At 34.5% G+C, this 18,308-nt stretch overlaps 1 protein-coding gene across 1 annotated transcript; it reads right to left on the bottom strand.

The window, feature by feature from the left end:
- Window positions 1–5,474: 5,474 nt before the first annotated feature.
- Window positions 5,475–8,584, bottom strand: LOC111809868 (oligopeptide transporter 3-like). The gene is made up of 6 exons (XM_023696331.2): window positions 7,988–8,584; window positions 7,716–7,813; window positions 7,035–7,604; window positions 6,660–6,915; window positions 6,383–6,565; window positions 5,475–6,313 (listed from the first exon to the last, which is right to left on the bottom strand). The coding sequence occupies exons 1-6, from the start codon at window positions 8,456–8,458 to the stop codon at window positions 5,699–5,701; spliced, it is 2,193 nt and encodes a 730-aa protein (XP_023552099.2). The 5' UTR covers window positions 8,459–8,584; the 3' UTR covers window positions 5,475–5,698.
- Between the last annotated feature and the right edge of the window lie 9,724 nt (window positions 8,585–18,308).

Genomic DNA, 18,308 nt, shown 5'->3' with positions numbered 1-18,308 from the left:
GGTAAAAATTAAAGGTTTTTTTTTTTTTCTTTTGCATTTAATGAACTAGGGGCATAAAAATAATTTTACCTTGTTACATCATAACTATCTGGTGGGGATAGACACAAGACAAGCTGATCTCCTTTGCCTTGGCAAAGCTCATACACCCTTGCCAAACCTAGAAATTCCAAAATTAGCCGTCAAAATATTCAGTCTCATTTTCTATATATAAAAGAGTTAAAGTATAAATAAAGATAGGTCGAGGAGAGCCTTTATTCCAACCACGATGGGATTGAGCCAATATTTTCAAATTTCCAATACGACGAGAAGCAAGCCGAAAGCTGTTAGCAAGTAGGCGTTGCGCCGTATTGTTAAAGAGGCTCAAAGGAAGGCAGTTGATGAGAAAGCATAATCAGGTGAAAAAGGATGGAAAAGGCCCCCAACTAACATAGGGCCACTTACCTTACTAGATAGGGCTCCTTCCCAAGAAGAAGAAGAAAAAAAAAAAAAAATCCTTCAAGAGTTCATTCTTTGAAATTTCTCCTAAAAAATCTTGTTACTTTAAAAAATTTAGATCATTTGATTGGGTGTACTTTATTTTTAAATTACTTATGGACTCTTAAAATTTGAAGAACAACCACTCGAAGAAATTTGTTTCAATAAGATGAATTCAGCTAAAGTCGGAGTGAAACTCGTGCGGGTAATTTTCTAGTAAGAAAACATTACCACTCTAATAGACTCGTGACTTCACAAGTTTTATAATGTATTTTATATATTATATTTAGTTTGGGTTAACTCGAGGTTTTTATTCAGTGAACCCGAAATCGAACCCAATCATTTCGGGTTCAAGAAAAATAACCCAATCCAATCCCTATAATTCGGGTTGGGTTGGTCCGAGTTGTCGGGTTGGATATACACCCCTACCCAAGATTTGATGTTCGTATTCTTTTGGACATACACAGAAGCGCATAGCCGTGTACCAACACACCAAATTTGGCTTGAATGAGACATATATATGTCAACTATATATCCAAACTCACTCAATGTTACAATGTCAGATCTCTGTGTATGATCTCTAAAGTCGAATGATTCTAAGTGATTTTTTAGAACTATTATATTCCAATTACCGTTCAATCATGTTTAATGTACGTTTTAGTTATGCTTTAGATTTTGTTGAGTTCTTACGCTAAATGATGGATGAAATTTAACCATCGTGAGCTTTTATTATGAATTTCATTTACTTGTACACTCGAGCAAAAGACTTTTAAGTTCACATTCCAACGTTTTGAGAATTTTTTCAATGTTCTAATCATTAAGTTAGAAAGCAATTGTTGTTGTGGTCCTAGGTCCTCTTAGATACTTGGAAAATTGGATTAATCTTTGTGAGCTTACATGATGAGAGAGGTCATACAAGTTCTTGTGGGATTATGAGCGTTTTCAACATTACAAGACCTTTGTGTGTCTTTAGAGCTCAGAAGTTGAACCACTTTGTAGGCGCATGCTTGAGAATTTGATTTGTATGAAGAACAAGGGAGTCGAACATAAATAAACGGAGACTACATTCGAATGAAAGTGATCCTGAAGATGTGATAACTAAGAAACACTAAAAAAATAAAAAAATGAAATTTAATATATATACGAATAAGGTGTACCCACCACTAGGGTTCAGGGCAAGATAAGTTTGCTTGGCTTGAAACGTACAATTTTAATAACCAAAATTAAAATGTAGACTAAAAGGAATTTGGATTAAATTAATATTAATATATACAAGAGAATTAAGAAAATTCTACCGTCGCCGCCATGTGGTATCAAATTTTTTACTCCAAGAGATGACTGAATAGTAAGAAAGTTTTCAAAATGACGTGTGAGATCCCACATCGGTCGGGGAGGAGAACGGAACATTCTTTATAAGGGGTGTGGAAACCTATTCTTAGCAGACACGTTTTAAAAACCTTGAGGGGAAACTCGAAAGAGAAAGCCGAAGGAGGACAATATCTACTGTTGGTGGCCTTGGGCTGTTACATGCGAGTTCTGGCTCCAAAAGGTAATTTCATTGAGCCCCATGGTGTCGAAAGAAGGAATAGTAGTGGACCTGACTAAGGTTAATGCAGTAATGGAATAGTCTCGTCCGACTATAGTGGTCGAGGTACATAGCTTTCTGAGACTAGTAGGCTACTACTGTGGGTTCATATAGGATTTCTCTAGGATTATAGTCGCCCTGACCCAGTTGACATAGAAGGGACAGTCGTTTATGAGACTGAGCATGGAGACTGGTAACGACGCCAATGCTTACTATATCGGATGGGACTGGGAACTTCATTATACATATTGGTGCGTCGGGGAAGGGACTAGAATGCGTACCAATGTAGAATGAGATAGTGTTTGCCTATGCCTCCCAATAGTTGAAAGAATACGAGAATAACTACCAACTTATGACTTGGAGTTGGTGTAGTGGTCTTTGACCGGAAGATCTAGAGGCATTACTTGCATGGAGAGAAGATATAGATCTACACACATCACAAGATCCTCAAGTATTTGATCACGAATAAAGAGTTGAACATGAGGTACATGAGGTGGTTGAAGTTCTCTACCACCTAAGTACGACGAATGTAGCCACCAATGCCCGAGTAGGAAATGGCCCACGTCGACACTAACACGAGGCAAGTTGAGATATAGGCTAACAAGGAGAGGGTCGAGATAGAAGTGATGGTCAAAGGAGGAGCAACAAGGTTGGCCCATTTGACCATCCAACTGACTCTCAGGCAACAAATCATAGCAACATAGGAAGAGGATCCTGGGCGAAGTTTATGATTCGCTCACACATGAGAGTTTTCATTGACCTCATATGACAGTCTTCTTTAGAATGTCGGGTTATGTGTTCTAGTCGACGATAAACTGAAAGGGGTGTTGTAATCAGAGCCTCACAACTTGTTGTACACGATGCATCCAAGAAGTACCAAGATGTATCAGGATCTGAAGACCTACTACTAGTCGTACGATATGATGAGGGACGTAGCAGAATACATGAATAAGTGTTCGTTCAGTCAACAAGTTAAATCACCAATACATAAACCCTCAAAATTAATGTAACATCTGAGCATTTCACAACGAAAGTAGGAAGATGTGGTCATGGACTTTATCTTCGGGTTTCCAAAGATAAGAAAATGCTTCACGTTAATCTTGGTCATCATTGATAGGCTACAAAATCGGCACACTTCATCTTAAGAAAGACTACCTATTTGATAGATAAGTGGGGGCAATTGTACCTAGAGGAGATAATCAAGTTACACGGTGAGCCAGTGTTTATAGTATCAGACTAAGATACCCATTTCACGTTGAAATTATAGAAAAGTTTATAAAAGGCATTGGGTACTTAATGAAGATTTAGCACAGCCTTTCACTTTCAAAGTGATGGAGAGACATAAAGTTGTAAAGGATCCGAACAAAAGGCATATCGAATTAGCTACAAAAACAATTTTCACCCATGCAAATCAAAGGACAAGCCCTTACAAGAGACGCCGTCATAGACTATGAGCCTCTAGTCTTACAAAAAAAGACTTGAGCAATGAAGAGCAAAGTGATAAGCCCTTACAAGAGACGCAGTCATAGACTATGAGCCTCTAGTCTTACAAAAAAGACTTGAGCAATGAAGAGCAAAATGATAAGTATCATGGTGTTCCAAATGTTCTAACTAAATCTATTACGCGATCCAAGGCCAAAAAGATTCAACAAACATTCATTCTTCATCTACAAAATTGGATAGGCTCGGTTCAACCTTCATTTCATTTGTTACAAGCTAACCCAATTGAGGAAAAAGCCTTTAGAGCTTCATAAGTGAATATTTGCACGGTTGAAGTGGAGGATGGGATTGCTATATATATAACACTTCATTGATAATTTTTTTGAAAACCTTATTTTATTATTTTAATTCTATAAGTTCTTGTAGTGGGTAAAAGGGTGGGAAGTTACTTGTCAAAATGCCCTAACTTCTTTTTTACTCGACATGTGGAGGGCAGCGGGGGAGTAACTTAACAATCATGGCCACTAACTTATTTTAGTGAACATTTAAAAGTACGAGTTCTTGTGTGTGACTATAAATACCCACAAATTAGTACGTAAGAAAAGCATATTTTTAATTAATGAAATTGAGTTCTCAAGTTGAGACTTTCATCCTTAGAAATTGAGCATCATTTCTATCATTTCTAAGTTTCAAGTAATTCTTGTGGTATATTGCTAGCCATTCAATCAAGCATTGATCAAGTTCGATCATGGAACGACTCAATTTAGAACAAGATTTCAAATCTTTCAAATCTTACTTCTATTTCTTTGATCTTAAATGTAATCTAGTTCTAGCATTTTTTTGTTGGTTTATCCAAATTTTGTATCCGAACCGTGAAGAAACAGCTGCCGAAATGGATTTGCTAGACCCACGATTATCAGTGTGAGTCTTTTCATGGATTTGTAAGTTACCTCTGTTGGATGATGAAAGTCCCACATAGGCTCATTTAGGGAATGATTATGGGTTTATAATCAAAGAATACTATGATCTTCTGGGAAGCCCAAAGAAAAGCTATGAGATCTTATGCTTAAAGCGGACAATATCATATCATTGTAGAGAGTTGTGTTCGTCTAACAACCCCATGTGAACTTTAGATTAAGACGACCTTACATATGTATGAAAATATGTTATTAAATTTTAGAACTGAAATAAGTTGATTTGATTGAAAATAAGCAGTTAAACTGTTATGATGCTCGATTTTTATGATAATGATAGAATGAACTCATAATTATACAAAAGTGAAAGTATGACTAGATAACATGTTTAGATCACTATACTATGTCCTTTATGATGATATGATCATGCATGTATGTTGATGTTGTTGTGGGGGGATTATTAGGAATTTGCCAACTAACCCCTAGTCATAAACATGACTCGACTGTCAGAGTTTTATATAACATTTTATTATGTTATTAGCGGGTAGAACTAGGATTGAGCTCTAAAATGTATGAACCTTGTGAGATAAACCTAAGGAGCGTCTTGTGGGTGTGGTTAGTGGGTCTCTAACCACTCCTTAATCATGATTGAATAAGGACCAAATAGGTAGATGAGTGTTCGCAACATTGAAGGTCACAACCTCCTTTTATGATTATAATATTATGAAGCCTATTAGGGAGATAACAACTAAAACCCTACTAGAAAATCTGAGATCATTGTCAATGAAGGTATGATGAGAATTGTGGGTTGGAATTGACCTCGGAGTCGTGCCTCAAAGAGCTATGAGATATTGGTCTATGAATATGATGATAATGATATAAGGGATTAATAGAACATCTAACTAAGATAACTTAAAACCTTAGAACCATCTAACCAAGATAACTACCTTAGAGTAGCAAGAACGAACCCTTGGAAATGATGGCTCATACATGGCTAAGAAAGAGAACTTATGACTTTCGCATCATGATCCTGAGTCGAGCTTAGCCGGTGCTTGAGTCTCTTGAAGCGAGTTTTACTAGAATTTTATTTTATGCTTTGCTCTCTCTCCATTGCCATACACTAAATGATATAGCACAACTTGTAGTTAACATGATGCCATATATAAACCCTACCCAAATCACTTCAAACTAATATTTACAAACAACATAAGCAAAGCAAGAACCTGAACCTAACTCTATAACATATTGGCTATTAGTTTCATCGTCCCAGGCCTCGACGATCTAGCTAAAAGACTGGACATTCTTTAACGACGATCCCGGGAGCGGTTGGACACTTAGCCAAAGGACAGTGATTGGGTTGTGATCCCCACCACTTCAAGCTATGGCCCCCATTCTGCAGCACAATGAAAAGCAGCACGCCCATGAACGCTGTCCCTGCGTCGAGCGCGGCCGAGAGGACGTAGTTGTACTTCTGCCACCATCGCTTATGGTATCGGAAGACGAAGTAGTTGAAGATGGTACCAGTGATGAGCCAGCTAGCTATGTTTGTAGGAGTTGCTGGTGGCATCCCTGCAAAGCCATAGGATATAACTGGTATGTTTATCAGTGCAATCCATTTCTTTTCAGGGAAAGCTTTACTCAATGCCCAAATAGGAACGGGAAGAACAGCTCCAATCAGGAATAGCCACACCAAGTTTCGATACAACCCGCCCGGTCCAAACAATCGCCTCGGTCCTATTAGTCCCCAGATAACAGATGCATCAAACGTCACTCGGTATTTCGGACACGTCCATGGACTATCAGGTCGGAGAGCCTCAGTATCACAGATGTTCTCTATATTGTCTAACATCCACCAAGCAACGGTGAGGTTAATCGTCCCGGCAACGAGTGTCCCGACTAACTGAGAAAACACGAATCAGTCAAGATCATAAACTCTCAAAAGAAACATTGAAGTTTGCTAAAAGATCACCTGGGCAGTGTACATGCATCTTGGGGGGATTTTCATGTAATGGCCAAGTTTAAGATCAGATAAGAAAGAAAGAGCATGAACGGTACTGATTCTTCCATAGATCTTGAAAAGAAGATTTGCTATTGGTTTTCCAGGGAGAATATAACCAATGATGAGCTGTGCTATGATATCATATCCAGGTTGCTGCATAACATTCCATATGGATTTATAAGTCGTTTGTTTTAGAACGTAAACAAAGTCGAGCGTGTGCTACTACTACTAATTCCCGTTCGATTACCTGGTTGGTTGTTGCTTGAATGACCCCGATTGGGAGGGTGACAATCCAAGCCATAGCGAAGGCGAATAGCATACCCCACCACGGCAGCTGCACGACGTCCTTCCACACAATCGACATCAGAAGAGATATCACAGTGCTACCAAATAATAGGACCAAGAACCACCATTCTGGCACTTGTTTGTAGTATTGCATCAGCTTGGCATGGATGTCCAGTCTTGCATTCTTGATTGCTGCCCTGCTCTGCTTCCATATGTCCCTAAAACATTGAAAGTGCACAGTCTTAAACTTGGTTTATAACTATAGTGATATATGTATTCGATCTCTAGTCTCTAAGCCACGACTTAATGTGTGAACAAACATGGGTTGATTGCATACCGGCCGTGAAACAATGCGACATGTGTAAGAGTAGCAGTAAACCTGGCAAAGCCAGATCCAATGGAGAGGGCAAACAAGGGGCTAAGATAGAGCTTCCCGTAGTTATTATAAGCAGCAACATTGAGCTCAAAATCGAGAGTCAAAACCTTGGTAGTATCATATTTCTGGCCTGTTCTGGTGAAGAGCTTATTAGAGAAAATGGGGAATTTGCGGGCATCGAAGGTGTTGAACTTCCAGTAGCAAACAGGGAGGATGATATAAATGAACATAACAAACCCAACACCCACGTTTAGAATTGAGGACCACGGCGTCACCAGTGGGCTTCCATGGTAGGCCGAAATCCCAGCCCAATCAAAGCTGAAAGCACCGAGCCCAAGTCCACTTTGGCTCGACCCAATTTGTTGAGCCGTGATGCTGCGAGGCCAAACCCAACAAACCCACGAGAAGAATGATAAGATTTGTAACAAGTAACCTGGAAAAATGTAGTACACAAAGCTTGCTCCCATCAAGATTAGGAAGAATTTCATCCTTGTCATCCCTTTTGATCTGTCCTCCGTCTCATGAAGGGCTCTAAAACAGGACAAAGAAAACAGAGCAAGGCAAAGAAAACAGAGCATGTCAGAGTTAAAAGCTGCTAAGCCTCTGAGCTCCAAATCTGGAAAAGGGATTAAGAAACCGTACCTAAATAGAGAAACCTGTGCCAGATTTGCAGGCCACCACATTTCAACAGGATCCACCAGGTACCTTCTCAGCATTCCAGCCCATCCATATCCCAAAACCTGAAGAACAGCCAAAGAGAAAAAAAAATTCAAAACGGGGGAATGTAAGAAAAGGGTCTAGATCTTATCAATCGGGATGTTTTAGAAAATGAGTGTTCATTATTTTTGACTTAAATCGATATTCAAAAGAAAAAACTTTGGAATGAGTCCTTTTTCGTTCATAAAGATGCAAACCTGGGTAGTTAAGACGATGAGAAGGGCTAAGAAGAAATTCAAGCCCTGTTTATAATAAGCTTTCATGACAGTAATGGCGCCGATGGAATAGGCGTCACCGCCGCCATAGGAGATGCCACAGTTAGCAAAAATGGTGATAATAACATGCTCCTTCATATTGAAAGGGCCAGGATTGAGACTAAACTTCCATCGAAAGAAATGGAAGTCCCTGTTTGGGAGAGTGGAGGCCATGAAGCGGCCAATTGGGAGAACAGCGATCTGCATAAGAATGGCGGAGATGGCGAGTGGCTGAGAACGGTAAGTGAAGAAAGTGTTGAGGAAAATGAGAAGGCAACAAGAAACGAGACCAAGAACCCATGATCGAAAAGTCATCACAGGAAGAGTCGGGTCGTCAGTTTCCGGCACCACCAGAGCCACCTCCTCCACCGAGCACAGTTCCTCATAAGGCAGTTCGCCGCCGCCATTGGACATATCGGCGGCGGCGAAGGAATCTGGGTGGGGCGTGGTTTCCGAAGAGATTGAGAAGGCGTTAATGGGGGAAAACAGAGAGAAACAGAGGAGGAAGAGAGAGAGAGGGAATTGAAGGAGAAGAAGAAGAGAGACTAGAAAGTCAAAGAGCTGATTCAAAAATGTCAGCGATAGGTTCAATATTTATAGTTACTTTTTAATTTTAATTTTAATTTTTTTTCTTTTTACATTTTTCTTTTAATTGATATTTATGGATTTTTACTGGTGATTATGTTCCAACAATAATATATAAATAGAGATTATTAAGGTGAGAAAAACAAACACAAAGTCGCTTTGGAGATTGTTAAATCTTTAGAAAGTGGTAATATCCTTAAATTTTAAAATTTTCATTAGGTTACTAAATAAACATTAGCCGTATAAGAATTTTAAAAACTTTTTTATAAAATTTAACGGTTTTAATCTTACTTTTGAAAATTTTGAGTATTTTTTAAATGTGATGTTTTCTTTTTTCTTTTTTTTTTTAATTTAATTTAATTTAATTTTTTTTAATGTTTTTAATGAGGTTAACTACCCTTGTTTTTATTAGTTTTTTTAGTTAAAAAAACTTTATAATATACTATAACTATGTGGGTATCAATACTCTACCCTATCGTATCGTAGTGGAGGGCATTTAACTTTTCAACCATCTAACTTTAAAATATATATTTAAAATAATTGAACGACCAAAATTTACTGATTTAGGCAAATGAAGGCTAACATTACAATATTAAACTAAAATAAGCACAATATTTTAGTAAAATCCATTAAGTCAAATTTAAATGATTCCAATCATAATATCTAAACTATATAAAATTGCAAAAACACTCGACATTTAGCTTAAACAAAACATAAATGCTATTTTTACTATTTTCAAGTCTATTGTATAAATATAGCATACATAATTTTATATGACCTCACATTAAAACTTTTGAGGTGTTGCTTTTTGGCACTTGATCTGACCTTAATTAATTTCAATCAATTAATTGATGTTTTGATGATAACAAATCTACTTTTTTTAATTATTAATTATTTTTAGTATTTTGAACTGTCCACAGTATAAGGTCGGTAAATAACGATTTCAACGACTTTTCAATTACTCAAATCAGAGCTAAAACAAAGAAATTATAGTCGAGACAACATACCCGACGTGATGACGTGGCAGCAAAATCAAAATCATGGACAAATCAAAATATATCAAAGTATGACATTTATAATTTTGGAAGAGTAACAAATGGTGGAGTTTTTATTATTATATTTTTAAATAGAGTTATTTTTACAAAATATAAATTTGAATCTAACCGTTACTCACATCGATTTTTATTATTACTATATTATATTATTATATTATTATATTTTAAAATTTTGGTAGTTACACATCGTTTTTATTATTATTATATTATTATATTTATAATAAATTTTGAATTTCCTTTACCGTTACTCACATAACTTTTTATTATTATTATATTAAAATTTTGAAATAAATGAATTTAGAAAATTTTCTTATTTATTTACTTTTAATCTCCACCTTCCATTATTCCTAACACAATCCAATGGTCAATATTCAATCCTACATTTTGTCACTTTTCTCCCCTATATAAACTCATCTTCCCCACATTTTAAAATACACAACTTACATACATTCTCCAATCCTCATTTGTTCAAAGTCTCCATTGTTTGTTGCTCTCTCCAAGCTTACAAGTTTATTTCTTTTCATCTTATTCTTGAGAGAGATTATTATTGTATTATGAGGAAATAGTTGTGAGTATCCCAAATTGTAAATCTACTCTTTGAGAGAGTTGTGGTGTGTTATTATCAAACTCAAATACTTGTATCGATTTGATCCTGCGCCGTGGAAAGAATTGAGTTTGCTCTTGAACTCGTAAAAAGAGCGGTGTAGCGGTTTGACTCAGATCCGTGGAAAGAGTCGAGAAAGTTCTTTATTCAAATTCCCAAGAGGCGCTTGGGGAGTAGAGTAGGTCGAGTTTGACCGAACCACTATAAAACTACGGTGTCATTTTCTCTAACTCTTTCCTATTTAATTTCAAAATTATTATTGTGAGTTATTGCATGTTCTACTTTATTATTGTTTTGACTTTAATTATTTTGTTTTAGTAATTATCATCTTCTACTTATTTCTAAAAAGTTTTATCATTAGAAAAATTAATCACGTTTAAACACTTTTATCGTTAAAACCCTATTCACCCCCCCTCTAGGGTTGCCATACCGATCCAACAATTGGTATCAGAGCAGGTTGCTCCCATAGATTTTTTATCTAAACTTTATTGTTCGAGCTTATGGCAAACCTACGTGTTAAAAATGGTTTTAGTGAAGGACAATCAACTTCTAGGCCACCTTATTTTGATGGAACAAATTATACATGTTGGAAAGCTAGAATGAAAATTTATTTGCAATCCGTTGATTATCAATTGTGGCTAAATGTTAGTAATGGTTCTTACATTCCAATAAAAATTGTTGATAATATTGAGGTGCCTAAATTAGAAAATGAATTTGATGAGCATGATATGAAAAAATGTTCTTTGAATGCTAGTGCTATCAATTGTCTGTATTGTACCTTAAGTAATGATGAATTTAATAGAGTATGTATGTGTTCTTCGGCATATGAAATTTGGAAAACTCTTGAAGTAACTCAGGAGGGAACCAATCAAGTTAAAAAAACAAAAATTAGCATGTAAGTTCATAATTATGAACTATTTAAAATGGAGGAAAATGAACCTAGGTCATATGTTTACTAGATTTACTAATATTTTAAATGCTTTGAAAAATCTTGGAAAAGTATATTCTACTTCCGAAAATGTAAGAAAAATTCTTAGGTCTCTGCCTAAAAGTTGGGAGGCAAAAGTGACGGCGATTCAAGAAGCAAAGGATCTCACAAAGCTTCCTTTGGATGAACTCGTTGGTTCTCTCATGACACATGAGATTACCATAAACGGGCACATGGAAGAAGAATCCAAAAAGAAGAAAAGTATAGCCCTAAAGTCCATCAAAGTTGACTCTGAAGATGAGGACGTCCTTGATGAAGATGATGTCGCCTACTTCACACGTAAGTATAAAAATTTTATTAAAAGGAAGAAACAATTCAAGAAACATTTCACAAATCAAAAAGAGTCAAAAGGTGAAAAGAGCAAAAACGATGAGGTAATATGTTATGAATGTAAAAAGCCGAGTCATATAAGAACGGATTGTCCTCTCCTCAAATCATCTAAGAAATCCAAGAAGAAAGCAATGAAGGCTACTTGGGATGATAGTGATGAAAGTGGAAGTGGAAGTGATGAAGAAGTAGCAAATTTTTGCTTCATGGCTCATAGTGACAAAGAGGATGAACAAGAAGATGAACAAGAAGATGAACAAGAAGATGAGGTAACTCTTGAATCTCATTCTTATCATGAATTATTTAAACTTGTTGATGAGATGACAATTGATTTAGAAAAACTTAGTTCAAAGTATATTGTGCTTAAAAAGAAATATAAGACTTCAATTATTGAAAATAAGTCTTTACTAAATGAAATTTCTTGCTTCATAATATTGTTAAAATTGATGTACCTTGTGAAAAACATGTATTTGATTGTGATGAGAAAAATGTCAAATCTCTTGAGCATGATTGTTGTGAAAAAGATAAATTAATTAAATTGCTCAAATAAAATGAATCAAATAATTTGCAAGAACTTGGTAAGGCTAAGGAGTCTATTAAAATGTTAACAATAGGTGCTCAAAAATTAGATAAAATACTTGAAGGAGGTAAGTCATATGGTGATAAGAGAGGATTAGGCTATATTGATAAATGTTCTACACCTTCAAGTTCTAAAACAATATTTGTTAAAGCATCCCCTATCTTGTCTAAATCTAACAGTAAATTTGTATGTAAGTAGAATAAATATAGATTTGTGCCTATATGTCATTATTGTGGTGTTGAAGGTCATATTAGACCTAAGTGTTTTAAATTGAAAAATTCTCAAAACATTGATTTAGGAAGAAAAGTTTCTCAAAATACAAAGTTTAACAATGTTTTAGAAAATGATTTTTCGAATAAAAATAGAATACACAAATTTAGTTCAAGAAATAAATTATTGCATAATGTTGTTTGTTTTTCATGTGGTAAGTTTGGACATAAAGATTATTCTTGTTACTTATCCAAATATAAAGACAATATGAATGCAAATATGAAATGGATTCCTAAATTTGTGAATACTAACTTTCTAAGACCCAAACAAGTATGGGTACCAAAATGTCAATTTTGAATATCTTTGTTTTTAGGTTTGTTTGAAAGCCTCCAAGAAAGATAAGTGGTACTTGGATAGTGGTTGCTCAAGACACATGACGGGTAATCAATCCAAGTTTGTGAATCTTTCCAAGAAGGATGGTGGCTTAGTAACCGTTGGTGATAACAAGAAGGGTAAAATAATTGGTAAGGGTACTATAGTAATGACTCTTGTACTCTCATTGAAAATGTATTGTTAGTTGATGGTTTAAAGCATGACTTACTTAGCATTAGTCAATTATGTGATAAAGGTTTTAGAGTTGTATTTGATAAGAATAATTGCATAATTGAAAATGCTAGTGATAGAAAAGTTTTGTTTGTAGGAAATAGAGATGATAATGTGTATACTATTGATTTGAATGATTGTCCTACAAATGATAAATGTCTTTCGGTTTTGCTTGATAACTCTTGGCTATGACATAGAAGACTAGGACATGCTAGTATGTACTTGATTTCAAATATTTCAAAAAATTCATTAGTTATAGGTCTTCCTCAACTTAAATTTGAAAAATATAAAATTTGTGAACCTTGTCAAATGGTAACCAAACTAAGTCTTTTTCAAATCTAAAAATATGATTTCTACTATTAGACCTCTTCAACTACTTCATATGGACTTATTTGGCCCTTCTAAAATAGCTAGTTATGGAGGAAATTATTATGCTTTTGTGATAGTAGATGATTTTTTCAAGATTTACTTGGGTTTTGATGATAAAACATAAAGAATGATGTTTTGAAAAGATTTGCTAGTTTTGTAAAAAGAGTTCAAAATAAAAAAGGATTTTTAATTACTAAAATTAGGAGTGATCATGGAGGAGAATTTGATAGTGTTGCCCTTGAAAATTTTTGAGAAGATAATGGTTTTTCTCATGACTTCTCCTCTCAAATGACTCCTCAACAAAACGGTGTGGTTGAAAGGAAAAATCGTACTTTACAAGAATTTGCTAGATCAATGTTAAATGAGTATGATTTACCTAAATATTTTTGGGCGGAAGCCGTTAATACCGCTTGTTATATTTTAAATAGAGTTTTGATTAGACTTTCATTAAATAAAACTCCTTATGAACTTTGGCATAACAAAATTCCAAATGTTGGGTATTTCAAAGTTTTTGGTTGCAACAAAGAAAAGCTTGGAAAGTTTGATTCAAAAACGGATATTGGTATTTTTCTTGGCTATTCATCTACTAGTAAAGCTTATAGAATTTTCAATAAGAGAACTCTAGTTATTGAAGAATCTATGCATGTGGTATTTGATGAATCTTGCAATAATATTTCTAATGAGTCTATTTGTAGTGATGATTTAGAAAGAAATTTTGGAGATTTACTCGTTAGTGACAACGGCAAAGAAATGGTTACGAGTAAAGAAGAGGTGAACTTAAAGGAAGAAGGTTCTTCATCAATGCCAAAAGGATGGAGGTATGCCTTGTCTCATCCCAAGAACTTGATTCTTGGTGATCTCGAACAAGGTGTGAAAACTCGCTCTTCTATTAATTTATTTAATAATCTTGCTTTTGTTTCTCAAATTGAACCAAAAAGTCTTAAGGATGCCGAAAATGATGAGTTTTGGATTTTAGCCATGTAAGAATAGCTAAATCAATTTGAAAGGAACAAGTTTGGGAATTAGTTCCTAGGCCATCTAATACTTCTATTATTGGAACCAAATGAGTTTTTAGAAATAAAAGGGATGAAAATGAGAATATCATTAAAAATAAAGCTAGGCTTGTAGCTCAAGGTTATTGTCAAGAGGAAGGCATAGATTATGAAGAAACTTTTGCACCCGTTGCTAGATTAGAAGCTATTAGAATGCTACTTGCTTTTGCTTCTTACAAAAATTTTGTATTATATCAAATAGATGTGAAAAGTGCATTTTTGAATGGTTATATTATGGAGGAAGTTTATGTAGAACAACCTCCCGGATTTGAAAATGTAGAATTTCCTCATCATGTGAAAAAGGCTCTTTATGGCTTAAAACAAGCTCCAAGAGCTTGGTATGATAGACTTAGTAATTTTCTTATCGGGAATGATTTTAAAATGGGCAAACTCGACACTACACTCTTTATTAAGATTAAGGAAAACGATATGCTATTAGTGCAAATATATGTGGATGATATCATATTTGGTTCTACTAATCCTTCTTTATGTGAAGAATTTGCTAAATGTATGCATAGTGAGTTTGAGATGAGTATGATGGGAGAACTTAGTTTCTTACTTTGACTTCAAATCAAACAACTCAAGGATGGTATCTTCATCAATCAAGAGAAATACACTAAAGATTTGCTCAAAAGATTCAAGTTCAATGGAGGTAAGATTGCAATAACTCCCATGAGCACATCCACTAAGCTTGACAAAGATGAAAAAGGTAAAAGTGTGGATATTAAAGCTTATCGAGGTATGATTGGATCTTTACTTTACTTGACCGCTAGTAGACCCGATATTGTGTTTAGTGTGTGTCTTTGTGCTAGATTTCAATCTTGTTCTAAGGAATCTCATTTACATGCGGTTAAGAGAATATTTAAATATTTGATTGGAACTATTGATTTAGGATTGTGGTATCCTAGAAATGTTGAATTTAAATTGGTAGGATATTCTGATGCGGATTTTGCCAGAAGCTTACTTGATCGTAAAAGTACTAGTGGAACTTGTCAATTTCTTGGTAGTTCCTTAGTTTCTTGGTTTAGTAAAAAGCAAAATTTGGTTGTCTTATCTACTACCGAAGCGAAATATATTGCGGTTGCTAGTTGTTGTGCTCAAATTCTTTAGATGAAACAAACTCTTCGTGATTTTGGATTAAACTTTCATAGTGTGCCTATATTTTGTGATAATACAAGTGCTATTAATTTAACTAAAAATCCTATTCATCATTCTAGAACTAAACATATTGACATTAGACATCATTTTATTAGAGAGCATGTGCAAAATGGACATATTATTCTTGATTTTGTAAACTCTAATAATCAACTAGCCATATTTTCACCAAGTCATTGAATGAAGAAAATTTTTGCAAAAATAGGCTTGAGCTTGATATTATTAGTTGTGATATATCTTAAATTTTATAATTTTTGAATGCATGTTTTTAGGGGAGTCATTATGTCATTCTTAAATGTATTCTCTTTGAAGTGTTCTTTTTTATGATTACAAAGGAGGAGAAAATTAAGAAAAATATGTTATAAGTTTGTTGTTTTATTATTTATGAATCATTTACTTGTTTGATGTTTCATAATTTCTTGAGTCATTAATATAGGGGGAGAATATGCTTGAGTAAAATTTATGATAATATTAGCATGTATTGGTATTATTACGTGCATGGTGTATTACCCTAGTTTTTATGAATTTTTCTTGAAATGATTTGTCATCATAAAAAAGGGGGAGATTGTTGGTTTTTGGCACTTGATCTCACCTTAATTAATTTCAATCAATTAATTGATGTTTTGATGATAACAAACCTACTTTTTTAATTATTAATTATTTTTAGTATTTTGAACTGTCCACAGTATAAGGTCGGGAATAACGATTTCAACGACTTTTCAATTACTCAAATCAGAGCTAAAACAAATAAATTACAGTCGAGACAACATACCCGACGTGATGACGTGGCAGCAAAATCAAAATGATTGACAAATCAAAATATATCAAAGTATGACATTTATAATTTTGGGAGAGTAACAAATGGTGGAGTTTTTATTATTATCATATTTTTAAATAGAGTTATTTTTACAAAATATAAATTTGAATCTAACCTTACTCACCTCGATTTTTATTATTACTATATTATATTATTATATTATTATATTTTAAAATTTTGGTAGTTTCTCACATAGTTTTTATTATTATTATATTATTATATTTATAATAAATTTTGAATTTCATTTATCGTTACTCACATAACTTTTTATTATTATTATATTATATTACTATTATATTAAAATTTTGAAATAAATGAATTTAGAAAATTTTCTTATTTATTTACTTTTAATCTCCACCTTCCATTATTCCTAACACAATCCAATGGTCAATATTCAATCCTATATTTTGCCACTTTTCTCCTCTATATAAACTCATCTTCCCCACATTTTAAAATACACAACTTACATACATTCTCCAATCCTACATACATTCTCCAATCCTCATTTGTTCAAAGTCTCCATTGTTTGTTACCCTCTCCAAGCTTACAAGTTTATTTCTTTTCATCTTATTCTTGAGAGAGATTATTATTGTATTGTGAGGATATAGTTGTGAGTATCCCAAATTGTAAATCTACTCTTTGAGAGAGTTGTGGTGTGTTATTATCAAACTCAAATACTTGTATCGATTTGATCCTGCGCCGTGGAAAGAATTGAGTTTGCTCTTGAACTCGTAAAAAGAGCGGTGTAGCGGTTTGGCTCAGATCCGTGGAAAGAGTCGAGAAAGTTCTTTATTCAAATTCCCAAGAGGCGCTTGGGGAGTGGAGTAGGTCGAGTTTGACCGAACCACTATAAAACTACGGTGTTATTTTCTCTAACTCTTTCCTATTTAATTTCAAAATTATTATGCCCTAAGACATGTTTCACCCGGTTTAGTGCGAGTAGGAGATTGTTGGGATTTATTATTTTATTTGTAATTTATCTATTATCCATTATATGAAAATCCAAGGTTATTAATGTAATCTTGAACCATATGTGGTTGACATCTAAGAGAATCGAGTTCAAATAATAACCTAAACAGTCTAGTATATGGATAAGGTTGGGTGCCTTATACTCGTAACACTATTGATACGGCCCACTTTGTAATGGTTACAAATGATTTGATCCAAATCGTTCGTGTGGAGACATGTAAGTGGGGGTATCCTATACAATAAGTTTGTATAAGACTAAACCAAGAAATATTTAATCTCTATTTATAAATCTGTTAATTGAAAAGATTAATATTTCACATGATGATCATATGCGACTCGATCTTAATCCTATGTGAGTTATGAACTCCTTCACGTGAGGGCTTGTCCTTTAATTTACATGGGTGAGAATGACTCTTTAGCCGATTCAATATGCCTACCATTCTAGGACTTCACCAAATAAGGAGTTGGGAACACTCCTTTCTATGAGGAAAGTAGATGAGTTGTTCTCTTAAGTACCGATTTCGAGACTTGAACAATGGAGACCCCACCCTCTCATTGGCCCGAGAGGAACTTAGTTTATGATTGGATCATTATCAAATTGTTCATAAAAGCATTAGAGATACTTAAGGTAAAAGATGTAATTACAGAGGTAAAACAGACTTTTCACTCAGCTCGTGAATGATCGACTTACTTGTAATCTCTCTTCGGGGCTCAAGTTGGTTATTGCAAACTAACCCCTTCATTCTACAACCTTTAATATCTTAAAGCATAAGCTTCAACTATAATCTAGACAAGATAAAAAGTGTAGCTTGTACCTTTTAGCCAATCCAGGGTGGTTCTTTTCTTCAACTCACTCAACCCCACAGCAGTTTTTTCTGGAAGAATTGATGGTGAATGAACTTAAAAGAAGCTTTTCTGCAGCTTCTGATCGTTGGCACCATGGACAAGGC

This window comes from Cucurbita pepo, chromosome 14 (assembly GCF_057944985.1).
Source record: "Cucurbita pepo subsp. pepo isolate OVF chromosome 14, ASM5794498v1, whole genome shotgun sequence".
Taxonomy (NCBI): Eukaryota; Viridiplantae; Streptophyta; class Magnoliopsida; order Cucurbitales; family Cucurbitaceae; genus Cucurbita; species Cucurbita pepo.
Note: the sequence above shows the minus strand (reverse complement) of the source record. Positions and strands in the feature narration are given on the sequence as shown.